Source organism: Stegastes partitus, unplaced genomic scaffold, assembly GCF_000690725.1.
Source record: "Stegastes partitus isolate 25-593 unplaced genomic scaffold, Stegastes_partitus-1.0.2 Scaffold0, whole genome shotgun sequence".
Classification (NCBI taxonomy): Eukaryota; Metazoa; Chordata; class Actinopteri; family Pomacentridae; genus Stegastes; species Stegastes partitus.
The window spans coordinates 2,809,819-2,829,729 of NW_007577731.1; the positions used below are offsets into that span (position 1 = coordinate 2,809,819).

The 19,911-nt window shown below is 45.0% G+C and overlaps 2 protein-coding genes across 3 annotated transcripts; one reads left to right on the forward strand and one right to left on the reverse strand.

Annotated features, from left to right (window-relative positions):
• Nucleotides 1-10: 10 nt before the first annotated feature.
• Nucleotides 11-13,048, reverse strand: LOC103364811 (importin-13-like). 2 transcript variants are annotated; one of them, XM_008292183.1, is made up of 21 exons: nt 12,326-13,048; nt 11,201-11,326; nt 10,431-11,071; nt 10,218-10,358; nt 9,989-10,130; nt 9,665-9,831; nt 8,596-8,716; nt 7,588-7,735; nt 6,395-6,576; nt 6,283-6,309; nt 6,021-6,155; nt 4,705-4,851; nt 4,492-4,572; nt 4,226-4,363; nt 4,030-4,126; nt 3,897-3,949; nt 3,747-3,813; nt 3,456-3,514; nt 3,281-3,370; nt 2,971-3,152; nt 11-420 (listed from the first exon to the last, which is right to left on the reverse strand). In XM_008292183.1, the coding sequence occupies exons 1-21, from the start codon at nt 12,395-12,397 to the stop codon at nt 327-329; spliced, it is 2,910 nt and encodes a 969-aa protein (XP_008290405.1). In that variant the 5' UTR covers nt 12,398-13,048; the 3' UTR covers nt 11-326. The 2 variants fall into 2 exon arrangements, with proteins under 2 accessions (XP_008290405.1, XP_008290329.1); XM_008292107.1 differs by having other exon boundaries at nt 10,431-11,092.
• On the forward strand, nt 13,040-19,147 carry LOC103364728 (putative GPI-anchored protein PB15E9.01c). Its single transcript, XM_008291995.1, has 5 exons — nt 13,040-13,279; nt 15,100-15,390; nt 16,578-16,853; nt 16,961-17,127; nt 18,934-19,147. The coding sequence occupies exons 1-5, from the start codon at nt 13,213-13,215 to the stop codon at nt 18,976-18,978; spliced, it is 846 nt and encodes a 281-aa protein (XP_008290217.1). The 5' UTR covers nt 13,040-13,212; the 3' UTR covers nt 18,979-19,147.
• The last annotated feature ends 764 nt before the right edge of the window (nt 19,148-19,911 follow it).

A 19,911-nucleotide genomic window follows, 5' to 3' on the forward strand; every position in this document is an offset into this window, starting at 1 on the left:
CAGGTGCTCGTGCAGCTGCAACAAAACTTCCGTTTATTGTTGTTTTGTCAGTCACAAAGATTGTGCAGAGGTTTAGAACCAAGTGCGTTCATGCCTGGAGAAACGGCACGGCAGCCTTCATTACAAACATGTTGTTCACCTAACAACAGTCCACTTAATGTGTCTCTCTGAGTTAGTTCAATCCAGCTATAATGGTTTTCCAGTGAGCAGTCCTATTTGGCACCAGGTATTGCTGAGACATTCAGATTGTTTGGGGTTCTTGCATGGGAGACTTTATTTCGACTTGCTGAGGAAGAAAACTTCAGATTCAATACCAGCGGCTCCGACTAGTAATCTGAGTATCCGGAGCCCTGCAGGCCTCGGCACAGCAAAGAGAACTCCTTCACGATCTCCTTAATGCGACGCTTGTTGGTTTGTTCCCTGAAACAGACGTGAAAGGATTCGTGAGACATTGCATAAAAAATGTTTGTAGTCTGAAGTATATGCAACAACTAAATCCCGTGATTTAAAGGTTCTGTATGAAACCTTTCAAAACTACTGGATGTAGGTAAAGCACCAGCATCTCAGACCAACACAAACATCTGCCACATCTCCCAGAAAGGTTGTGCGCTGTCGAGCTCTGAAAGGAACGTGAAGAAAGAAAAAAAAAACAGCGAGAGGGACTTTCTCAGGATCTCAAAATAACTTCTGTGAGATCTCACAAATCTACCTCCAGTCCAGTAGGTGGCGATAATGCACCTGTACATTGGATGCCAACCGCCAAATCAATAGACGAAGAAGAAAACTAAAAGTTTGTATACTTTTGGGTCTTTTAGGCAGTATGGAAAAACAATATTGGAGGACACCCACCCGAATGAGTTTTATTGAGTTTTATTTTGAAATCATCTTTCAAGTTTTGCGAGATTTCGCCAAAGATACCTCTGTGTATTTTTTTCCTCGCCCTGTTTTTTTTTTCTTTCTCTACATCTCTTCCGGGTCTCCGTAGTGTACACAAAGAGCCAACACAAAAAAATAAACCAGCTGCTACTGTTAGCCCATGCTAACATTTTATAACTAAACAGAATGACCAAAGCAAGTTGTGAAGCTCTCTGATTGTGTCTTCTCCGCTCCGTGTGTGTCTGTTTCCACAGTTCGTTGGACCAGAGTAAACCCACATGTGGAAACAGACATACAAAGACCGGATCAGAACAGACATGAGCAGAGAAGAGCTTCAAAACAGCAGGAAACACTCTGCGCTGAAATAAAACATGAATTAGGTTAAAAAAAAAATAGATGCAATATTTTAAATTTGGGGGGGGGGGGCGTTTAGGGCACTGGCTAAATGCTGGACTGCACCTTTCTAGTACGGTGCAGGAAGTCATTCTTGGGCCTGTTTACACAAAGCAGAAACGGTGGTATTTCAATGGTTTACACATAAACGAAGCTACATGTCACCGAAAACGATCATATCTGAAAACTCCAGCCAAAGTGGAGATTTGGAAAAACTCCGTCTTTACGTTTGCATGTAGAAGGGAGGAGACGGAGTCATCAGCGTCATATGTGTGCGACCATGTTTACAGTTTGGCTGCTGTGATCGAAATGGATGCTGGTAAAGTCGTGCTTGTTTTTATGTTTGCGCAAATGCTTTTGGCCTGTTTGCATTTACATTCAAGTGCTTTACTTGTTTCGTACTCTGAGTAGCTCCACATCTCTGTCAGTCCAAACAAACAACCCTCGGCGCCATTATCGTTAACAGGAAGTAACTCGTGCCATTCGTTGTTGTGTTTTTTCCAGGGTTCAGGCTTCATGCTTTTCGTCACACTGCCCCCTATAGGTCTGGCAGCTCATAGCAGCTCTTAAAGACGTGTTTATGCGGGTGAAGATTTTTTTTTTTAAACGATCTGGTGTGAACGATGTTATTTTTGAAAACGTAGGCTGGGTATTTTTGTGAATACCCGGCTGTGTGTAAACGTGACCTCAGGGAGGACCAGTAGTTTCAATGGGAGGGACTCACGTGCACTAACATGCACACACAGCTAGAAAGGCTGCCAGAGAAGCTCAGATTACAACACAGACACAGGGAGTGTGACTTTATTCTCCGCTGAGGATTTTTGTGAAGGATGCCACTGCTATATTTATGCTCAAAATATGCATCTTGCACCTTCAAAGTGTTTCACTCCATGTAAATAATCTCCTATATGAGCCAGCTCTTCATGAATATGACATATTTTATTTCCCATGCTGTTCAAGTGTCAGCGTGAGGGTGTTTGATACGGAACACCATCTGTTATTACTGCTCACTGCAACATGCACGCTTTTTATTTTATGTAAATTAAATTTTACAGTGCCCCTTTTTTTTAAAAAAAAAACCTCCCACTTGGCAGCAGCAGACACAAGCTGTCACCATAATTGACATTTTATAGAGTAGCAGTGGTGCTGAGTTCTTGTTTGCTCTCCATAAACTCCTCCGTGGAACGTGGTTGTTGAGCTTCTCAGTGAACTAACTCAGTCTCTGCTACTTGATGATGTGAAGGTAGCACACTTCATAACAGCTGTCGTGACCAGAAAACCAAAATAATGAGCCAGAAGATGTTCTTGTAGATTTATCGTAGCAACTGGATCCTAACGAACCCCACTGTGGCAGGGGGAGCACTAACGACTCGCATAACGAGGGGGAGGAGCAACAAACCCCCAATTGAACCCAAACTCAGGTGTTAATGGCTCCTTAAGGATATAAGTATCTGGAACTCCCAACTAGTCAGTCAGAGCTGATGAAGCCTCTTGGATGAGAGGTCTTTAAGAAAGTCAAGCAAGTCCAGTTGCTACGATTAATCTACGAGAATAACCACGACCTGGATGACTGAGAATCATGAGCCAGAAGATGGTCAAACAAAGGTGAGTCCTCCTACATGCACATGACCGAATGAGCGATTGTTAATATAAAAATGTGTGATGGAGCTGCTGTACGGTGTGCACATGTCTTGATGTTACCTCAGGAGCTGCTGAGTGAAAGTGTGTTTCTGCTCGGTGGAGACGTGGGCCGAGGGGAACCCTGGAGTCTGCAGAGCTTCTTTGAGCCACTGGGACAGCAGGGCCGAGCAATGTCTGTTCAGACTCAGCAGCACCTCGGAGAAATGTTCTGTCAGACTGCGAGGAGACCCACCGCCGACCGCCTGGGACAGGAATCAAACATACAACACTCTGCCATCAGAAGACGACGTGGTGGCAGCTTTAAATGAGATTAAATAGTATAAAGGCCTCCACTGATGGATTTAGATCTTGTGTCTACAGACTGCTTCACCTGCAGAATGGTCTCCGTCAGCATCTTCCCGTCCCTCTGCAGCACGTCGCCGAGCGGAGGCACGTCCTTACAGCGGCTCAGAAACTCTGTCTGCCGGCAACACAAAACGATCCGTGAGACGACGAACTGACGAGAATTTGGGTGGAAAATTTTGCACGCTTGTGCCTCGACTTACAAAGAACAGGCTGGCAGCTTTCACTGTGGGTGTCTCTGGAAACTTGACAGACAGGATCCCTGGAGAAAGAAAAAAAAAAAAAACAGGATAAAAAAGAATCTGAAATGACTGCTTCAGCTAATGACTCACGCAAACGGATGCAGAATTTCAGCACTTCTGATAGAAAAGTTGGCTGCAGATTGGATTTTTTTTAGCTTTATGAAACCTGGCAGGGATCTGTATTATTCTCTGACTGATGCTGTTTAAGGTTTTACTCCATCAGTCCAACATTTTTATAATAATGAGACTCACCACAGTAGAACAGCGCTTTCACATCTAACTGGTCAGACAGGTACAAGTCAGGCTTCCTTTTGAGAATCTACGCCAGCAAGACACAAATCCAGCAGTTAGGCGACGATTTAGTCTGACGCAGACGTGCATTAACATGAATATTTAACCAACCTGAGCATGAAGGTGCATAAATGATTCTGCAATATCAGGATGATCCCTTGGACCTGCCACATAAATAAATCCAGACAAGTCAGACATCTCATCTTAAAGCTGATCATCAGACTTCGCAGGTGTTTTTTTTTACCTTGTTGAAATATGTTAAGTGTGGTGGATGTCAACACTTCAATAAGGCTTCTGATGTTCGAGATGCGATGTTCCTCTCCAGCAAAGATGTGAACCATCTTAAAAAAAAGAGACAAGACGAGGAGACTGATCTGTTAAAAAGTTTTCATTAAAATCAGAGGGATGATTGTTTATTTCTCTTCCATGTGGAGGTGTACCTGACGTGCCAGGTCCAGAGCTGAGGCTTGTGGGAAGGCGCTATAGATCTGCCCCAGCATCTCGCTCAGCTGAGCCACCATGGGCCCGAAATCATGTAGGAGGGTTCGAACGGATTTATCGAAAACCCCACACACTGCCTGCGGGAGGAGAAGGAACCGGGGGGGAGCTGTGAGCGAGTACCGTGAGTCATTAAACACACATAGATCATACATGCACAGACACACACATGCATACGTATTTATGCAGGACGTAGAAACCCTCTTACCTCGACCACGTCTGAGTCGTGGAGCCATTTACCGAGGATGGTCTGGATCAAAGTGAACACCTGCTGCAGCACGACTACAACCTGCAGGTTTGAAATGGAAAAAAGAGGAAATGCAGAATTTATTCAAAAACAATTATGATTTCTGCATCCATGCATCATAAACTGGCTTCATGAATATTTTAAGGATTTGTTGTGGTTCTTCTCTGAACTTACGGGGTTTTGCGTGCTCTGAGAGGGCGGGAGTCTGGGGCCGGCTGCCCCCTCTAAGCCGTCTGCCTGTCTGTTGATGTCCAGAGTGGTGAAGAGACTGGACAGCATCCCCAGGATGTGGATGATGCTCTGTTTATTGGTGGGACTGGGCTGCACGGGGGAGACAAAGGACACATGCACAATGGAGGCTTTGTGAGAGGATTTTACCAAATTCTGCAAAAACATTTCTGCCCTGCTCTAAAAAAAAAGGAGCATCCTAGTCCTGATCCTGAACCCTGATCTCCTGACTGACTGCCCCCCGATTAATAGCATCAATTACTGAATTAAAATGCGCTAATTTGAACTGAAGTGCACTTAGTGGGAACTCAGCATTAACAAATGAAGTACTTTTGCTCCTACTTATTAGCAGTTATGTAATAAACAACTATTTCTGTGCCTATGAGCACAAAATTTCATAACAGTTTTGTTTATTTCATGTGGGAGATCCGTTTTGTCGGTGCTGTTCTGATTGGTTTGAAGTGGAGGAGACCCAACGGATGTCGTGCAAAATCAGCCTGTGAACTACAGGGGGAGCTTGTCTCCTCTTCATGAGACACGAGCTCCCCTGAAAACATGATTTGTGCAGTTTGGAGCGTCCTTAAAATACAGAAAACACGATATTCTTGCGTTGTATTTCTACTTTTTTGTATCATACAGATTAAGCACTGACTGGCTGCTGCTTTACCCATTTACCCGAACATCAGAATAAACAGGAAGCAACCCTCCGTGGTGCTAAAGCAGCTCCTCTCCATCTTATTCCAATTATCCGTAGTCATATTATTAGTAATAATGATAAACAAAAGCCCCAACAAATGCTTTATAAATGTTGTATCTGTTGTTTGTGAGCATGAAAATAATAAAAAAATCGCTCCCCACACACACACGCTGTGCAGGATTTAGCAATATTTCAATGAAAGTGCGATGACAGTTGCGGGGCTGTTTGTTTACTGCCAGCAGTGACAGCCAACTATCGTCAAAACACACCCACGCCTTCCTGATTATGCACAACTGCCTTGTTTTTAAAAACTCTGAATAAAAAAACATAAAAAGTTTTTTTTTTTTTTAAATCACATTTTGGCTTATTGGTCATTCAGACTCGTGCGTTTAATTTAATGAGTAATACTGAAGATTTTTAACCAAATTTTGCAAACTTTGAGTTCAGTTAACCACAACTAAAGACACAACGAGACATTTGAATCTATTTCTCAAACTACAGTACAATAATAACACACACAACACATTTATGCTGTAACACCTGCATGATTTTTCTCTTTATTTACCTCCTGCTGAGCCAGTGTATCCAGCTGCTGGACATGAGGGGTGATGAGCGAGTGCAGTCGGCCTAAAATCTCCTCGGCCGGCAGAGCAGACAGCAGAAAACCCAAAGCCTGCATCAGCCACATGCACTGGCTGCTCTGCACACACACACACACACACACAGACGAATACACAACACACATCATAAACGCTGCCCTCTGAGAGAAAGTCGTCACGTTTCCAAAATACTACGACGCTGTTCGATTTTGAAGGCTGCTTGCTCACCTTGTGGATTTCTTTAAGCAGCACATCCTACAGAAAAGCACACTTTTATGAATACAGAAGTCCCACCGTGGTTAAACAATACATGTAACTGTGTGAGTTTTGCGTGTCAGACCTGCGACACGGTGAGGATGTCCTGAGCGTAGGGGCCGAGGTCGAGCCGACACTCCCTGCAGATCCTCTTCAGCGTAGACACACTGGACACGGACAGCTCTGGCTTGACGAGGCCCTGGAGCACCATGGGTAATATCCCGCCCAGCATCACCGGGTGGTCGGCCAGCCACTCAGCCAGAGAGCCTGGTCAGCAAGGGGGGACCACGTTGTGTCACATAGGAAAAATCTATCACCATTAACCTCCTAAGACCACATCGTAGACATCATGTCACATTTTGGGTTATATTACTGCGCTAGTTCATTTAAAAAAAAATATGTTTACATTTTTTTATTATTATTATACTATTGTTATTTATTTTTATTTAATTTTATTATTTTTTAAAATTTTATTATTATTTTTTACATTATTTTTAATGTATATTTTTAATATATTTGTATTTTCTTTATATTTTTTTGAGAAATGAAAAATGCACATCAAACAAGAGCTCAGGTCTTAAGAGGTTAAAATATGTTTTACTTTGTTACGTAATAAGGAAGACTATGTGGTCTAATTTGGGCTTCTTCTGAATAGTTTCCTCACAGTGCTTACTTAATCTCATTTTTCGGTGTGAACAAAAATTGAATATCGACATCGGTGGTATTGGTTATCAGTGATATCAGAAATCTTAATATCGGATATCGGTATCGGCCAGAAATTTTGATATCGTCCATCCATCCATTATCTATACACCGCTTAATCCCCACTAGGGTCATGGGGGGCTGGAGTCTATCCCAGCTGACTCAGGTTGAAGGCAGGTTCACCTGGACAGGTAACCAGTCTATCACAGGGCTACACTTAGAGACAGACAACCAAGCACACTCACATTCACACCTACGGACAATTTAGAATCACCAATTAACCTCAACATGTTTCTGGACTGTGTGGGAGGAAGCCGGAGAACCCGGAGAGAACCCACGCTGCACGGGGAGAACATGCAAACTCTATGCAGAAAGATTCCAGTGCCCCTACCGGGACGCGAACCGGCGACCTTCTTTCTGCGAGGCTACAGTGCTAACCAACTGCGCCACCCTGCAGCCCATTTTAATATCGTGCATCACTAATATAAAATGATTGAGGTAATTACCAATGCTGTTAATTTAAGGCAGCTGTGGCATAAACCGTTCACTGGGTGGCGGTCTAATAAATCACTGTACCTATGGTGTACATGACCGTGTCCGCCAGCATGATGTTGCTGATGTTGATTCTGGGGATCAGACCAATAAGACCAGGAATGACGTCAGAGTAGTTCACGTCGATGGTCTCGGCTATGGACTGGAAGCCAAACAACAAAGCCTCGGTGTCCTTAAGACGGAGGAAAAAACACAAGAGCGTGACGTTAGATCAAGAGAGGAGGCAGGAAACACAATGTGGAGGTGGTGAACAGCAGCCCAATGCAGGGACACAGCGTCTATCTGCTGATTCTTCTAAAACCTGCTTCTAAACCCTCTCTGATGCGCATCATTCAACAGCGTGCTGCACTTTTTGTCTTCACTTTTGAAGCTCCCACTACAGGCAGCCCTTGTTGTTATCTGAACAGCACATCACTGCAGACTGACAGCTGATCCAGATGTTTTATCGCCACCAAACAGTCTGACAGTGTTTCAGATGACAGTTCAGGCTCATTTCCCTGAAGACACGTTTCCTCGTTTCCTCACATCTCTTCCTTACATATTCAGAGGGAACCACTGTGATGCAGGGAACAGATGCAAGAAAGGGAAACACAGATGCAATAAAGGGAACTGAGATGTGCCCCTTATGGGTTTTAACAACAAGGAAGTCGTCTAACTTCGGTCTCTGCGGCGTCTTTTTCAGCCTCTTGTCTATGCTGGCAGTGGGGATGTGTTGCAGCGTAGACTGACAGCTGATTGAACTGTATCTACACTTTAGCAGATGTCTAAACAGTGAGCGTGATGGACTGATAGAGGTGGAGGATTTTCTCCTACAGGTTGACATTAATGGGGCTAATTAGTTCCTGCTCCTGAAATCAGCTGTTTTGTTACTGCCATTACAATTGCGCTGACTGGATAAATCTATAGATGTATTTTTATTGTGGCTATAACAATGCGGTACCACAGCAGAAGTTGCCGCTGTGGGCAAATGCCAACAGCTTATAGAGAGACTCCAGTTTCACATGAAGTGCGTCAGTGGGAGTTGGTAATTACCTGCCACACCGCGGCCTGCTGCGGGTCCATCAGCTGTCTGCCCAGTCGGTCGTAGAGGTTACTGAGCAGCTCCGCCCCCAACATTTCATACACGTACATGAGAGTGTCAGAGATGTCCACCCTGCAAAGAAAAACGAGTTGTGTGACTCTGACGAACCAGAAAGCAGCAGTTGACCTTCTGGATTTAAAACATCATCGCTTCACCGTTTAATCCCGGAAAGATATTTGTATGAAATGTTGCACCAATCAGCATATACAATTCTTACGTTATGGTCGAAAGCATGCTTTGTGTGGTCACCAAAATCTAATTCTACACAACACAAACCTCCGCCTCTGCTGTCCACATAAAGATGCAATGCACAGCTTGGACTCTCACATCTGTTCCAATTTTCAACAATTATTGCGCATCTTACTACAAAACCATGTCCTCGCTGTAATCCCTACGACATCCTGCATCATCTAACCACAGACTGGATAAGAAATCATCCCAGAGCAAGCTGTCAATCAAACCCCCCAAATGACCGAAACTTATTTATATAAAATTCAATATTGAATTATTTACAGATTAGCCACCTGATCTCTGGGTTTGACCATGAAAGCTAACGGGGAAAAAAACAAACCCTGAGCTGTATTACAGGTGTCTTTCGTGATCTGTGTTGTCCTGTTTAGAACTGGGCTCTCAGGGAGCTTTGTGGAGCCAGCACCTAGTGGACAAAGTGGTACTGCAGGTGTTTGACACTTTCGGGTTGGCTTCATTTTTCAGGGCCGGTTGCTACGTCCGTCTTTCTTATACAGTCTGTGCATCTAACACGTCCAAATTTGAATTTACACAACACTTCAGTTTGACGTCAGTTCAACCACAAACTCAACATGACAAAAAATGATCTGAGAAAAATCTTATTTGAGCATTATTATTGTGTTAACATGCAGACAGTAGCATGATCCTGAGTCATGTTTGCCCGCAAATTTTAACTTAAACTACACATTTTACCATCTTTTGTGGAAAGAAAACAAACTTGTTCTACTCCCAAAGGCTTCGTTTAAAGTTTCCGTCATTTTTCTGTCGTACCTGTAAATTCTAAACTGCTCTTTGTCGTCTGAGGACCAGGACTCGTACTCCTCCTGGGAGGGATAGTGGGATTTATGTAGCAGCACGTCCACCAGTTGGAAGTAAATGGGCCTGTAGACCTGCAGGTAAACGGCCTGCTTGTCCTCCTCGAATGACAAAATGTCATCCTGAAAAGTTGAGAATTAATAAGAAAGGGAGTTTGTCAAACCATGCATTTACTGCATACTTGGCTCATTTCTTACGTACTAAAGAGAAAGCTAAAAAAAAAAAAGCACAAAAAAGCACAAAAAAGCAAACCTACTGGACCTACTTCCGTCTCCATACCTGCAGAGTGTACCAGAAGGTGAGTGTCAGCGAGCTGGTGGTCTCGCTAACTGGGTAATGTCCAGGGATGCCCGTACAGAACAGGATCATGTTCACCAGAGCCAGATATTCTTGCCAGTGGTCCACCTGTTCCAACAAAACCCTGTCAGACACAAACAAATTAACGAGTAAAAGACAAACACTGCAGTCTGCTTGTCGAACAGCGTCGTGCGCGTGCGTCTGTGTGTACCTGGAGTGTGTTTCGCCCATAGCAACAGCGATGCGACAGATACCATGTGAGCTCTCCATGTCTCCATCCTGAGCCGCTGTCTTCAGCTGGTCGTGGAGGCCCAGCACCAGAGGCAGCAGGTTCACCAGAGCGGTGACGTACCTGCACACAGACACTCCGAGTCACACACACCCATAAACACCTACAGACCTGATGCTCCGGCGTGTTTCTCACCTCTGGCAGTCGGGCTGTGAGATGGCGTTGACTATCGTCTCCACTGCCGTGTCAAACAGCTCTGGGTTGGACAGCGCAGTGAAACAGTCCTGGACCAGTTCGTGACTTTCCCCTAACGGCACATCCAGCGCCACCCAGCTGGACAGGCAGCGGAGCACCTTCTCCTTCACCTGATTGGAGGAGTCCTGGCTCTGCAGGAGCTGCCGCAGCATGGGACACACCACCGCCCACTCCCCGGCCAGAGCCTCCCTCAGCTGGCCGCGGCGAGCCTGAGCCAGCCGGCTGCTCTGGAACTCCTCTGGAAGGACGGTGAGGAGCTCCAGCAGAGCCAGGCAGTGCGACTGAGGGTCCAGAGAGGCCTTCGAGCCGGCGCCGTCTTCAGAGTCGGGTTTCTGCGGTTGGAACGCCCTCACCATGTCGGCCACGGGCTGGGACCAGGCCTGGGGGATTAGGTTCAGAGCCATGGAGGCCAGAGCTACACACAGACGAGTCAGGACCATTTTGGGCCCAGAGGAGAAGTGCAAGATGTGGGAGAGGAGCTGCATCCGGAGGCTCTCGTGCTGGTCTGCGGGGAGGTCGCTCCAGTGGTGGGAGATCTTAGTGTGGAGGGTGCTGGCGCCGAAAAACTGGACCTCTGGGATCTGCAAAGACGCATATTCACACTATGCTGATATTACAACGGATGAAATGTGCGTGTTTTGCAGATCTGACATTCAACCAGTGGAACATGCAAAACATGCAGCTGTAGAGGAGAAACCACAATAACAAACCTTGTCAGGGCTGAGAAGAGCCCAGCAGAAGTGCCATGCCCGTGCAGAGGCCTGGGCCTGGGTCAGCCACTTCTGGGCCACATTCTTATGCTCCATGTCTGGATCAAAGTACAGCTGGTAGAGGGCCTGGAGGAGGAGAGACACGCCAACGTAGAGGGAACAAAGTACGCAATCTGGTAATTCAATTTCATTTCATTTATATGGCGCCAATTAACAACATATGTCATCTCATAGCATATAGTTAGTTTTATTTGGATGTCCTTTTAGCAAGCACTTGGCGACAGTCAGAGGGAAGCAAAAACCCCATTTTAGCAACAAACATTGGTGAATATTGATCAGAATTGGTTTGAATGGACAGAAATCACATCCAAGTTGGTGCTCACTGTGAGCTCTGTGATTTATTTTTCTTCTGTGACAGGTTGACGCATACAGAGCTAAAAGAAGCTAACTTTAAATTTGCAGGCCTTCATTTACAACAACCTCAGTCAGACGACATTCAAGTTGTTTTTTACCTCGTTAGTATGTTCATATGGTTACACATTATGAGCAAAATAAGCCGTGAGCTGAGCATTTCTACCCTGAAGCCTCTATGGTTGCATATTTGCACCACAGAGTAATTTTACAGTGTTTGAGTGGAGTTGAAGGTGAGCTGGTGTGCTGAGGTGCAGTGACAAGTGGAGAGAGAGAGGCAGGAACTTCATAGATCTACATGTTAGAGTTAAATCAGAGCCAATTTAACGCGGTAAATAGTTCTCTTCAGGCAGAAAACTTTTGAAATAAAATGAGTTTTTAGGGGTTCAATCAATGACCAGAGAGCGACTTTAATTATGATCCATGCGACGTGTGAATAGAGTAAAAATGTGTTGTCATAGCAGCTAATCCAGAGCACATGGTGTCAGTTATTATTAGGACAGCATATGCTTATAGCTGGTATCATGTTACAAATGGTCCAGTTGGCTGTGATCCCCCCTCTGCTCCCATTCTGCTCCACTAAAACCAAATGCAGGATCAAATAATAGATTTTCATATCAATGGAAGATGCTGCTGCAGCTCTTGGCTTTGGATGGTAACACAGCGGCCTCACCTGCAGGTTTAATGACATAAAACAGTCACTGAGTTACTCACAGACTCCACGTTCTCCACCGTTAGCTCCAACTCCACCGGTGTTGCGTCTCCAGGGCTGACTGGAGGCTCCATCTGGCGTGAAGGTTTCTCCCTGTTGCTTCTGGGGGTCCTTTAGAAGTTAGAGCCTGAATCAGTGAGAGGAACTAATAACAAAAACGCATTCACCGTCCTCAGTGTGTCAGATGAGGCTGTCAGAGGACGCAGCGGGGTCGCTCAGCTGTCCATACAGTCCACATGTGGGCAGTGCGCTCCGGCATGACGACACACTGACCTCTGCGGGGGCTCAAAAGTTGTTGGCTCGCGGCAAACTCTGACACACATTCAAGTCTCACATGGCCCGTGTTTGTGAATCAACGTCCCGAACAAGTCCGCGATGCTGAATAATGCGGGAAAAACTTGCGCCCACGGCTTCCACTTGTGCGCTGCGCTCTCAACAGGCGCTCCTGACGCACACAACTGCGCCTCTGACGCACTGGCATCTGATTGGAGCAGCGGAGCAACAGCAACCTGATGTGTTTTTCCCTAAGAGGTTTACATGAGAGGTTCTGAAAAAAAGACAAGAGGGGTGAGCACGCACGGATGGGTGGTGGATTTTCAGAGGCATCGATGGCACGTTTTTGCGCTTTAAGGATGCGGCCGTGCGTGTTTCATTCGTTTCCAACCCGCCGCCGCCACCGCCGCCTGCTCGCCGCCACGCAGCCCCACCCCTGCTCCTCTTCTGCCCGACTCCCTCAGGATATTTTTAGCGCTGATGATGTGCCCTGTCAAATCGCGTAACGGAAACAACCTCAGAGCTGCAGAAACAGAGCTGCCGCGGAGAGAGAGAGACGCTCTGCCCCCCGTTTGATCGCGTCCTGCAGGAGAGAAACCCGCCGCAGGAGGAGAAGATGAGATTTGAAATCCAGTTGGTGTTGTGCGTCTCGGTGGTTCTTAGCGGCGCGTCGCAGACGAGAGGTGAGGTGTCATCCATCCCCGGTGTGTGTGTGTGTGTGTGTGTGTGTGTGTGTGTGTGTGTCTTTGTGCTGGATCCGAGCAGACTTGGCATCCTGCTGACGTGAGATGGACTCCTTATCGATTCAGCACATCATGCTCTCAACCGGCTATTGATCAGATAAGAAGTTGGGAGCTGCAGGTTCCGTCGCTGTTAGGTTCTGTGGGATGAACTTTTCTTTGTGTTTGGCACCACCTCAGCAGGATGTGTGCACAGCATGTTCCCTCACCAACAAGGTGTCTGCCGTCTGATCACCAGACTCCTGAATATTTGATCAAACTTTCAGATTTCATTGAGATTTCTCAGTGAGTGTGTTTATTAATGAACCCAGCTGATCACCATTATAAGACTCCAAGTGTTAGTTGGTTAATAGTCAAGGAAGTTGGCTGTTTTGATGCCCAATGAGTCATTTGTCGAGGAAAAAATGCAAAAAATCCAAATTTGTTTCTCCAGAATTTCCAATATTTTTGCCTTTTCTTGTCTTCTATGACAGCAAACTTCAAATCTGTGTGATTTGTACAGTGCATTTATAGCTTGTTTGGCATTTTTGGGTAATTTTTTAAAGATATATTTTACATTTTTTCTAATTCAAGCTTCTCACTTGTGAATATACACCATCTTTTATGTCTGCCATGATCCAAAATGTCCTTTATCCTCATAAAAAAAGACACCATCATCTTGGAATTTAGCAAAAATATATTCTGTAGACCAAATGCACTCAGTAGACATCTATTCAAGCACTATATGAGGTACGTTTTTCTATTTTATGCTACTGTTTTCTCCTTCTGTGCTAGATTTCAGAGGGAAATATTGTACTTTTTGCTGCTTTATTTACCTTTAAGATGCACCCTAAATGACATAACAAGCTTTTAAAACACAGCACATTGCTACAGATGAACTCTGTGGTTTCAAACTTCTTGGCTTCTTTTGAAAGCAGCGTGTCGTCTATGAGTTGTCATTTTTCCCTCTAAACTTCTCACATGGTTTCATTTCGATAAATGTGTAAATTACCTAAAATCTTACTAAAAAAAACATGGATTAGAGGATAAAGTCCAAAAACTGACAACATGGTTTTTCATCTTTGGTCTCCCAGTACCAGCTACAACAGCAACACTCTGCTGACACACTGATGCTTCACCGTTATGTCATATACGTGAAGATATGAGTCAGAGGGACCAAACCACTACTTTAATACTTCACTAGATTTTGCTGCTGATGCTACATTTACTTAAGTGGGATTTTTCATGCAGGAGTTTTACATGTAATTGAGTATTTTTACATCACTGTATTGATGTTTTTACCTCCAAGTTAACTGAATATCTCAGGAGGCTGGACAGTAGAGATCCATTTATTACTGTTGTGATCAAGTGATTGACATGTACAACTCTTTTTGATCTCATTTCTGGATCATTTTTTTAAAGAAATCTCTTCCATTTCAGCTTGTCACATGTGAATATTTTCTACCTTATGACATCTCTAATGATTATAAATATCGTAATCTATTTAAAAAACAAGACGATTTTAAGAGCTTTGGGGAAATGTGCAGAGCTAGCAGACTGAAGGATTAAGCAAGAATGTAATTGACAAATTCACTGATAAGGAAGTGAGTCATTAGTTGGCAGCTTTACTGGATTGTTTGGATATTCACTTTATGTTCTGGGAAGTCTTTGCACTATTGAACACACAAACTGGTAGCTGATAAAATAACCTGCATTTTAATCTGCACAGCAGCACCCCTACAAACGAGTGAGTTTTAAACAGGATCCATCTTTTGTTTCTGCAGGTCAGAGCCATGATCCGCCGGCCGTCTTCACCCCTCCCGGCCTCCTGAGTCACACCGAAGCCTCGGCATCTCCTGACCCGGCAGAGGATCCTGGGAACGAGGCACCACAGCGGACACGTAATCCTGCGGGCGGCGATGAAACCTCACATGAAACCACCACTCTGGGACGGACGGAGGGCTCGGCCCGCTCAGAGGCTGCGACAACTGCAGCTCTTCAAACCGACACGTTGACCTCGACCCCGGCTGCACCGACGTCTCCAGCCGAACCCACCGCTCACCTCAGCACTGCAGGTAATCAGCTTTTCGTGCCTTCTTTTTAAAAAAAAAAAGAAAGCTGAACCTTTATCATTATATAAATCATGGTCATCATTTCATCCATAATTCTATAACTGTGCATCTATAATTTTCCAATCCAGCGTGTTTACTTTGCCCAGACTGGAGCCTTAAAATAAAACGTCCCACACACGCTAAACGCTGCCTGTTTGCAAACAGACTCTTCTCAGACTCACTTCCAGGAACTCAGCTTCTCCCTCTGACCCCCACTTGACTGGGCCCAGACTGAGAATGTGTGTCGTAACCTCATTTCAGAGATTCCCTCTATAGATCAGATAAATATAACCCCCTCAGCTGATGCAGCGTTGCCTGTTTGAAGAGTGCAGAAGCGATATGGCTTACAGCCACGCGGATCACGATGTCTTATTCCCTCCATGCTGTCGTCATCTCCCTGTCCTTGTACAGTAACGCTGGAGGTTGTCACTTGGCAAAAGATGCCGCTGGACTCTCTCGCTTTAAAGATGTTCTCGCTCGTGTCTGCTTCATAATTCGATGAAGCATTTTTTAATGTTCTGTGCAGCATTTCAGTCCTCATACAGAACCTTTACTACAAACAACGTTAGTCTGAACGCCTGTTTCTTTATGCTGGTGCAGAAACCTAAAGTTGACACCATGTACCAGGTTTCTGAACACTCTGCACCCTCCTCAGGTGTCAGCAAGAGAGGTCAGCCTCAGTGTATAGCATAGCATGTGAAGCAAAAACATAATCATACCAAAAGAAGGAAAAGTCAGTGACCTACAGATGAAGTTTATTTGATGACAGAGAAAATAAAACACCATTAAAACAATAAAGCTCGATGCCACTTGTGGGCAGTGGATACCTGGTATTTATGTGAACTGCCATAGAGTGACATCCAGCACTACCGTCGATTTTATTCTGTTGATCACATACATGAAAATACAAACAGTGTGTGAAACAGGTCATCGCCTCTGTTTTTAACTTACTGTGGAGCAGAAAAGGTGGGAGCTGCAGGCCGTGAAGCCATCCTGGACAGCAGCGTTAGTGTCAGAGGGACTGATCGGTTCTCATGAGCGGGGTGGTGTAAGGTTACCTCCGGCTGCTGTGTGTACGCTTCGCTTCCTTTGAAGAATTCTCTGTACTGTTTTGAACTGATACAGCACTGCGCTCACATCCCCACTTTCAGCTGCTGCAGACAGCCTTTCATCCACGCCAACGGCCCTGAGCGCCGCCTCTCTGCAGGACGCCTCGACCCCAGAGGGCAGGACGCCCCTGACCAGCGATTCCCTCACCGCCTTTTCATCTCAGCTGGCGCACACGGTGAAGGATGCGAGCTCCGCGGCCCCCACCTCCGCCACTGAATCCCTGACCACAGCTAACCCTGAGACCTCAGCTCCCGGTCGGGCTCCCGATGGGCCGACACACCAGGAGGTCCCATCTGAGCTTAATGTGGGAGATGAAGGTAAGGTGATGGACAGGTGGGAGAGTTTCCAACCTCTTAGATGGGGCATTGCACCGTAAAATAAACATAAACTACATTCAGATTGCATCTATTTCTGTGTCCCGTAGACCTCAAGAGGTCCCACTACCGCTCCAGCTCTCCTCTGGACCCCCTGCTGGCTGGTTTGCTGTCGGTGTTTATCGTCACCACTGCCATCGTCTTCGTCATTCTCTTCCTCAAGTTCCGCCAGCGGACAAACCACCCAGAGTTCCATCGACTGCAGGATCTACCGATGGTAAGATGCACTAAACTGCAGTGAAGATTGTTAAGCAGTTAATTTACACCCCAGATTTTTTTTACACCCAAAGGCCAGTTTACTTGCTATTAGCTTAGTCAAAGGAAGTAGCCCATAATGATGTCAACAGATGGTCTCAGTTCTGGGTTTAGATTTTAGATTTGTAACAGAAAGTGCTGTCTTACAAACTGGGTGTGTGGGGTTTGAAACAAGTGTTTGAAACAAGTGGGCAAACCAGGAAGGAAGGGTCCAGTGAGGACCACAGGCTGTATATAGAAGAAGGAATCAGATGAATGAATGAAATGAATGAAATGAAATGAAAAATATTTGTTCATCCCAGAAGGGAAATTCAATGGATAATATGGTGGATGAGCCACCAGAACGCCGCTTTGTGCACTACCATTGGGAAGTCTGAGTTTGGAATTTGACTTCTAGCATCTTGGTCTGTTGTAACCAGATGAAATACATAAGGAATGGATCTAACTGGGGGCTGCACGGTGGATGAGTGGTTACCTTTGCCTCGCAGGTAGAAGGTCGCCGGTTTGCATCCCGGTTAGGATGCCTGGGATCTTGCTGCGTGGAGTCTCCATGTTCTCCCCGTGCAGTGTGGGTTCCCCCACGGGTTCTCCGGCTTCCTCCCACAGTCCAGAAACAACGCTGAGGTTCATTGGTGATTGTAAATTGTCCATAGGTGTGAATATGAGTCTGCTTAGTTGTCTGTCTCTAAGTGTAGCCCTGTGATAGACTGGTGACCTGTCCAGGTGTCAGCTGGGATAGACTTCAGCCCCCACTGTGACTCTGGTGAGGATTAAGCGGTGCATAGATAATGGATGGATGGATCTGACCGGAGAAATCAAGGACATGGTAGTGACTTGTCAATGACAAGGTAGCTCCGCCCTAAAGTCCATTTTCCTCTAAATGGAACCATAATTTAAAAAACGATCATCATGCTAAATTGAAGGAGACTTAAAAGTCATGATTGAGACCATTAACTCGTTAGGAAAATATTACCTGAAGTAACAAATCAAGTAAGAAGTAGCTTCAGATTCAAACATACCAGTACATACAATCAGTCTTGTTTCGTAACCAGAGGAGTCGACCCCTGCTGGCTGTTGGAGAGAATGCAGGTCACATTTGCTTTCAGACCCTCATGTTAGATCAATCTTTCATATACAGTCTATGTGAAAGGCACCATCCTGATGAATAATGGGAAATGCAGGCTCCCTTGTTTCTTTCAAACTCTTCACACTTGGCTGAAGCAACATTTTGGTTATTTTAATCTTACTCCAAGATGTCCACAACTTTTTGGAAGTCAATGCTCGTTTTTTTAATTTGCTGCATCCAGATGATCAAACTGTCTTCCCAGGGCTATTGAAGTTTAGAATATCAACTATGGGCAGAGAAGAAACGATGGGATTGAATGGATGATGTGGTTCAACTTATCAAAAAAAGCCACAATTTAGTTTAACGCAGAGAAACTAGTGAGTTCTTTTCAGCGCACCCGCTTCATTGGAGATTTATTGGTACGTAAGAGGAGATATTGTCGGGGTTGAAACAGGAACAGACATGAAGTAAAACCGCTTGAAACGCTGCAGTATGTAATTGGTCAGTTTCTCATTGACTTCTTTACAGTCTGACTTTTTTACGACCCTTCTATAAATTCTACAAACTCCATTCATTTGTTGTGCGATTATATTACATTGAGCTATGTCTGCTTGCTCTGCATGGCCTCATAAAGTATGGCTGTAAAACAACGTTCAGTCTCTCCTCAAGTGCAAATCGTTTTGTTTTAATCGTCTCCCCTAGGATGATTTGATGGAGGACACGCCACTCTCCAGGTATTCCTACTGATGGAAGCTTCTTCCCTGTCAGTCACCGCTCAGAGAACAGAAGCAAACCAAACACCAAAGGAAGACCACTTTGGATGTAAGAGAAACCTTTGCCTGGAAGCAGCTGCATCTCTTCTGATCAGTTTCCTCTTGTAACTGAGAATTTAGATTTAAAAAAAGAAAAATGTTTATCAAGGTTCTTGAAATGGGAATCTTCTAAATGGGAGGTTTCAATCACTTCAGCTTTCTTCCACATTCCCTTTAAAAATTCTGGAGGCCTTTAATCCGGTGGGAACTTTTTGTTTTCTTTCTTTCCTGAGGCCAATTAGTTGCACCTCTGCACTCCTGACTGACTCCTCATGTATGCACAGCACTTTAATGTGGCACAAACGGTCACACTGCCCCCTGGGGGGCATCTAAGGTAATGTGGATCAAGGTTGCATGAAGTCCTCCATTACTGTTTTGATAAATGTTGAGACAACCTCAGGTTATCGAGCAAGAAGTGAGACACTGGGAGAGTGAATAAGGGTATGAAGTGCTTTGAGACACATGAGCAAATTGCCAAAAAGTCACTTCCTGGACACACTTATCACCTCTGCATTGACTTATTAAAAAGCCGACCTGAGACATATCAATCATACAGTGCTTAAATACAACCCACAATACCAGTCTGAGTTGTGTAATAGATCGCAGCTGTGTTGGGGATGAGTTCCACCTATTATACACCATTATATGACTTCTCCAGTCGTTTTAAAGAACTCAGCAGCACAAATACGACGGCCTCGTGGGGTCCCAAAGCCTGGGATTTATTCAAATGCAAACAAACCACAGAGAAGCACAAAATACACATTTTCAGGATAATTACGCCCACCTGAGAGACGTGCATGCTAATATCAAGTAGCGATGCCAAGAGAGGTTTTCCCAAGATGACTCATATCACTCAAAACCATCAGCA

Bases quoted from the DNA above. Each gene is read 5' to 3' on its own strand.
- LOC103364811 (XM_008292107.1), bottom strand. From the start codon at position 12,397: ATGGAGCCTCCAGTCAGCCCTGGAGACGCAACACCGGTGGAGTTGGAG. The intron at 9,832-9,988 runs GTATGGAGACGG...TCAACTTTTCAG, and splicing joins CCTTCTGGTACACTCTGCAG to GATGACATTTTGTCATTCGA. The intron at 421-2,970 runs GTAACATCAAGA...CGTCTGTTTCAG, and splicing joins TTCACTCAGCAGCTCCTGAG to GGAACAAACCAACAAGCGTC.
- LOC103364728 (XM_008291995.1), top strand. From the start codon at position 13,213: ATGAGATTTGAAATCCAGTTGGTGTTGTGCGTCTCGGTGGTTCTTAGC. The intron at 13,280-15,099 runs GTGAGGTGTCAT...TTGTTTCTGCAG, and splicing joins CGGCGCGTCGCAGACGAGAG to GTCAGAGCCATGATCCGCCG. The intron at 16,854-16,960 runs GTAAGGTGATGG...TGTGTCCCGTAG, and splicing joins GCTTAATGTGGGAGATGAAG to ACCTCAAGAGGTCCCACTAC.